General features: G+C 42.8%; 1 protein-coding gene across 1 annotated transcript in view; it reads left to right on the forward strand.

The window, feature by feature from the left end:
• The window catches only part of WDR90 (WD repeat domain 90), a 60,625-nt gene that overhangs the window by 50,647 nt on the left and 3,978 nt on the right, over positions 1-6,000 (forward strand). The window contains exons 35-39 of the mRNA XM_006015591.3: positions 861-1,032; positions 1,654-1,776; positions 1,987-2,167; positions 2,652-2,782; positions 5,193-5,336. Coding sequence (XP_006015653.1) covers positions 861-1,032; positions 1,654-1,776; positions 1,987-2,167; positions 2,652-2,782; positions 5,193-5,336 — 751 coding nt within the window. The remainder of the gene's footprint in view (positions 1-860; positions 1,033-1,653; positions 1,777-1,986; positions 2,168-2,651; positions 2,783-5,192; positions 5,337-6,000) is intronic.

Raw genomic sequence — 6,000 nt, forward strand, 5'->3', positions numbered from 1 at the left:
AAGATGAGGACTTTTTACTATTCCATAATATCACTTCTCATTGCTTTTTATTTTTAACTCCTCTAAATTTTTATGACATGGTTCCTTCAGTCTGGATTCCCTCTGGAAGCGTAAGGTAGAAATTCCTGGCTGTGCAACTTAGACATGGCCCACAGTAAAGTTATTAACTTGTCCTTCAGCTTGATAAAATTTGGCTGACTTAGTCTAGCTATGAAATGCCAAGGAGAAGGAAATTTCCTACTTGTAACTGCAGCAGAATATTTCCTGCTCACTGTAGCCTTCTAGTTAGTCTTGCTTCTGTTGTCATTCATTGCCCTGGCATCACTTAAAACGTATAGTTTTATTTTTCCTTTAAATATTGAACAAGACAATGCTGGATCAGTATTCCTACTCCCACAGTTCAGAACTCATGTGTGGTTTTGACTTACTGTTAAGCCAATTTAGCTTCTGTTGCTTTATTTAAACTTGACCATGTTGACAGCTAACCCTCTTACATCACAAACAGTTTATGCATATCACATTTTTTCAGGTTTCAGCTTTTTCTGACTTCAAGCTTTGCAATAAGAAATATTTGGGATCAATTTAAGGAGGCATAGCAGATTGTCAGAATAATCCCCAGAGAGACTTTTGCTCATCTTCCCCCATGGAGATAGTGGCTGCCTTTAACTATACATTGTAACTATCTTAAATTCTAATAAGCTGTCATTGCAGTTTTTATGAATATCTAGTATGAATATCTAGGTAAAGCTAACCTTGTCCACCAGAAGGCTACCTCCTCAGTTCTCCAAAGAAGTGGATAGTAGTTGTCCCCTATCTGTTTAATGTCATAGGCATTTATTTTGTGCAATCCTTTCCCCCAGGTCTAGCTCAGTCCTTTTGGAACATGAGATGACCCTAGATGGAACAATAGTTAGTGCAACCTTTGATGATTCTCTGGAAATGGGAATTGTGGGCACCACTGCAGGAACATTGTGGTACATCAACTGGGTGGATAACACAAGCATCCGACTAATCAGTGGACACAAGAACAAGGTTTAAAGGGATTGGAAAGGGGGGAATTTGGTGTTGTAGGGTTGTTTGTATGTTGTGTGCTGCCAGGCTGCAGAAGTGATTGGTGGGCCCAGCTGAGAGAATATGTGCTAATGCCCACTGGGGCACTGTTGAGAAAAATCTCACCGTTCTTGCCCTGTAGAAAGATAGTCTTGTAGCTAAAATTGGGACTTTTAAGTCAGGAAATTTGTGTTTCCCTCCGTGATTTGCAACAGATCTCCTTTAGGATTGTGGGCCCGTCAGTTAACAGATCCGTGCTTTTCTCCTTGAGTGAAGGGGAAATAGTTCTGAGACTTAATTTTTGGTTTCTAGAACACTGAGACCTCAAATAAAAGATTAACTGGAAGTACTCTCTTACTTATTAGCTAGACTTTTTTCTAATGGATAAAGTTGTTTCCATTATTAGCTCAGTTAATTCAGAGCACCATTACCTCTAGCTTTCTTTGAAAGAAAAAGAAAAATCCTATCTCCTTCAAAGTTCTTATATGTGGTCTCTTACCAGAGAACTTGGTGGAAACTAGCTACAGATGAGACTAGGAACAGATATACACCGTGCTTCACCATTTGTAAAGTATCTGTGTTGAATCATCTTTGTTACTGCAGGTAAATGAAGTGACATTCAGTCCTGGTGAGTCTCACTGTGCCACCTGTGGTGAGGACGGCAGTGTGAGGGTTTGGTGTGTGGCCAGCATGGAGCTGGTGGTACAGTTTCAAGTGCTGAACCAGGTAATCACTCAGTGTCCCGGGTTGTCTTGATAGTAGCCCTTGCCTGCTGCCTTGTGGCTCTCCAGTGCTGGTCCATTCCATGTCTTCATGGAGTAAACTAGAACTGAAAGAAGTTATTTGTAATGGAAGCTTTTTGGAATCAAAGCTGTGTAAATGCCTTTGTTGCATGTGAGCAGCAGTAACACATGTATACATTGCTCCTCTTTGTAGAGCTGCCAGTGTCTGGCTTGGAGCCCTACCTCTATCTCCCGTGGTGGGGATGAGAATCAGCATGTTGTGGCAGGGTACAGCGATGGCACCCTCCGTGTGTTCAGCATTTCAAGGACAGAAATGGAGTTGAAAATGCACCCCCATGCTGTTGCACTGACTGCAGTTGCCTACTCTGCAGATGGTGAGGTCATTCATTGTTGTCCATAACTGATATGCAGCTGTTGCACCTATGAGCATGGCACTGGCCATACAGCTCTGCTTCTCTTTGCTTAGGAAATCCAAATGCAGCTCTGACCCCCAGCCTTTCTGGTACTTAGTGAACATCCCCAGACCTAGGGAAGACAGGGTGGCAGGTTCTCAGTTGAAGAATTAGTCAGTGAAGCTGTGCCATTTTATGGCAGCTTAGTGAAACTGTGCCAGGTGATGCTAATTTTGGTAAAACTAGAATTTGGAACATGATGAAAGCTTCCTTTGGGCTTTTCTGCTTAAAGCTTTTCTTTCTAAAGTAGCACTTCAGAGTAAATTAAACACCCTTGTGATATCCCATTTTCCCTCCTCCACCCCCTGGAATGTATTTGGGAAGCTTAAGTTGCAATCTTTCCCTTTTTGGCCTTTTCTGTTTCTACGGAAAGTTGCCTAGGGCTCTCTTCTTCCCCCATCTGCAGGAGAAATCATCTTATCTGGAAGCAGGGATGGGCTAATAGCTGTCAGCAGCCCTCGGACTGGAATGACCATTCGTCTCCTTACTGACCACAAAGGATCCCCCATCTCTGTTATTCAGTGCACAGGGAAACAGGTGAGTGCTGAGCCTGGAGTCCTGTTGCTCTTACTGTAGAGCAGGGTCTCTGACACTGGTAAGCCACAGCTATGATGTGATACATACTTGAGCCACATGAGTTAGTGTGCTGCTTAATTTGTTTTCCCTCTTCTTATTTTCCTCCCCCAGCATGCACTCCCTCCAAAGTATCTTGTTCATTTGGGTAAGGAGCATCTTCAATAGAGCAATATCAAGTTTGATGAAGTTCAGGCCCTAACTTTCATATGTGCAGAGTGGCTGAAATGCAGTTCTAGATGTTTGCATGTCCAACATGCATTCCACTTCATGAGTGCACTCAAGCCAGAAACTTTTGGCCATCAGCACCAAATCAAGCAAAGCTAGTTAGATTCCATGTATTAACCAAAAAAACATGCATTGAACAGACTTATTCACATACTTACTGGTCTTGTCATTGTTAAGCTGATGGATGAATCCAGACCATGTTTTCAAGGTGGTTACCTGTCCCTCTTCTCTCCCAGCCAAAATATTAGTGCTCCTGGCAGTGGAGCACAAACCCACAAGTTTGTGGACCAGCCAAGAACAAATTCTCCACATAAACTTCTGGGAGTTGAGGGCCATGCATCCGGCATGTGAGGCTTTTCTTCCATCTGTCAAGTGCAAACGACAGAGAAGGCAACTACAGTGTTTTTCTTGAACAAACAGCTAGGAGCAAGTTGCAATCCCCCTGCCCAGAATCCTTGTGTAGGTTCAGAGCTTCTGAATTGGCAGTGCTTTCCCCAGGTGTGGAGTGCTCTACCAGAAAGTGATCTCTGACAAACCTCCTGCAGAGACAAGTTGTCCCTGAAGTGACAGCATGGCCAGTATTCCAGAAGTGGTTTTTCATGACAGGGTCCTATTTGAGATTACAGAAAACAGAAAGTATCACCATTTCTGTTCTAGGGTTGGTCATGCCAGATTTTGTAATAGAGACACTTGCTTTCCTGAGGATCAGTGTTCTGCATATGCATTTCCCCTAACACCCATGGTTGCCAGGGTTACCTGGAAGTTGAAACAAGAAAGTGGTGGGAGAAGTCTGATAACCTGGACTTGGCTGAGGCAGCAATTTTGATTCTCTGATCTGCAAAACTTCTGACATTGATCTTCATCCAGGACGTAGTGTTGTGGAACCCTGGCCAAATTCTGAACTTTGCTCTTCAGTCAGTTTTTACCTCCTGTCTGGATATTGAGGGCCTAACTGCACCAGGAAAACTGCATCTGTATAAAGAACCCTGACTAGCTCTAGGAAAAACTTGACTAGAGCATCTTACCTTAGTAAAGGAAGAGATTTTTCCATCCAAACATTCCTCTCTTGCCTTTGTCCAGAATGCAGGTTCAAAACCGTCCAGAACATGAGGTCGGGATAAAAATGGCCTCTCAAAAGGTTGCCTGGCAGCTATCTTAATTGAAACTCCTGTGCAAGGGCAATCTACGTTCTGGTATTTCAGAGTAGGAGGGTTTATAGAAAGATTGATAAGGGTTTACCTGCCCCTAAGGGCACTGGTCCCTTAGGACCTTCACTTGATTCTGAAGAACTTTATGGGTCAAGGCTTTAAGCTCTGTCTCGTTAGTCTGCTAAGAAAGTTTTCATAGCAACAACAACATTGGCCAGGATAGTTAGAAATGCATGCTCTGACGATGAGTCCCCCAGGATAAAGTTTTGTTAAGGCTTTGTCCTAAATCCTACTCCAGCTGTGTTATGAGATTTCCATCTGAATCCAGTGGGTACTGCTGACCAGATGGGTCTGGCTGAACTGTGCTTGGCATATGTACATCTGAAATGGAATACTTTTGTGTACAACACAACTTGGAAAACAAGTTATGTTACAGGTTAGAAATAGTTTCTTTCACCACATAGGGAAACAGAATGCCTAATAACCTGCTGCTGACTTCTCACCAACAAAAGTGACACTTGAAGCACCAGAAAAACTCAAGAGGTTCTGCTTCAAAAGCAACAAATACTTGCATTCACTGTGCCATTGGAACAAAAGAGGGAATGTGGTGCCTTTATTAGAAGAGACCACAGTAGCACTGGCCAGAGCCCAACATAATGGGGTTAGACGCAATATTTCTCTCCCAGCAAATTTCTCCTTCAGCCCTGAGCAGAGAGCCAGTTATATCACAAACTGCTGTGTTGTCCTCATGTCCACAGTGCTAGTCTGAGGCATTAAACATTTTTCACTTGTGATAAGAGACTTAAGCACTCTTGTCCAGACAGAAAAAATATAGTGTATTAATCCTCTGTTATTAATCCCTTGTTACTTAAAATCTTAGTGCTGATAAACTTTGTCCTCTGTCAGTCTGTGTCAGTTTGCAGCTTTATCTTAAAGGTCTCCTGTGCCATTTCTCTGCTGTATTAATGTGGTCATAACTGTGCTTGTATGTTTGGCAGTACCATGACTTTGGGGTGGAAGGTTGTGAACTCTGGTTGGCTGCAAGCTCAGATCGACGTGTCAGCATCTGGGTCTCTGACTGGCTAAAGGATAAATGTGAGCTCATTGACTGGCTAAGTTTCCCAGCCCCAACAAGCCCTGAGGTAAGAGTAAGGTTTACTGACTGATAGGCACATGCAACATTATTACCAGGGCCAGGTGTAGCTCAGACCCCTGCAGCACACTTGCATTGTTACCTGTATGCATTGTTACCTGTATGTTACTTGGGAGCTGCTTGTAATCAATGTTTACTGAAGCAGATCAGGGGGCATTTTTAACTTTCCTTTAAGATGAAGATTTGCACTGTGAATCACTGTGCTGCGTAACCACTGAGAAATATTTGCTATGTAAGAACTGCAGCTCTTAAAATTTGATTTACAAACTGTTGGTACCCTGTGCTGTACAAAACACAGGCACAGGATTTTTCTGAATAAATGAGCCAGGAGTCAGTAAGGTCAGTACAAAAAAGAGCATACTAATTACAGGCTTTCAGCTAAGTTTGCCACTCAGAAATAACATTAATATTCTGAGTAAGCATCCTAGCAATTGAGTAAGTAAAAATAACCCAGATATGCCCATATTAATTTTATCATCTGTATAAAACATCCAAAGTGTGCATGGCACTTCACAGAGTGCTAAGGCAGGACCCTGCCTAGAGCTTATGTTCCAAATTAGATGCAAGATCTAGGACAATCATTCAGACATCAGGTGTAGAGATCTTGGTGAGGAGGCTGCTGGAAGAAAGCTTTGGGAAAGAAATGGGGTTAG

This window comes from Alligator sinensis, unplaced genomic scaffold (genome assembly GCF_000455745.1).
Source record: "Alligator sinensis unplaced genomic scaffold, ASM45574v1 scaffold404_1, whole genome shotgun sequence".
Lineage (NCBI taxonomy): Eukaryota > Metazoa > Chordata > Crocodylia > Alligatoridae > Alligator > Alligator sinensis.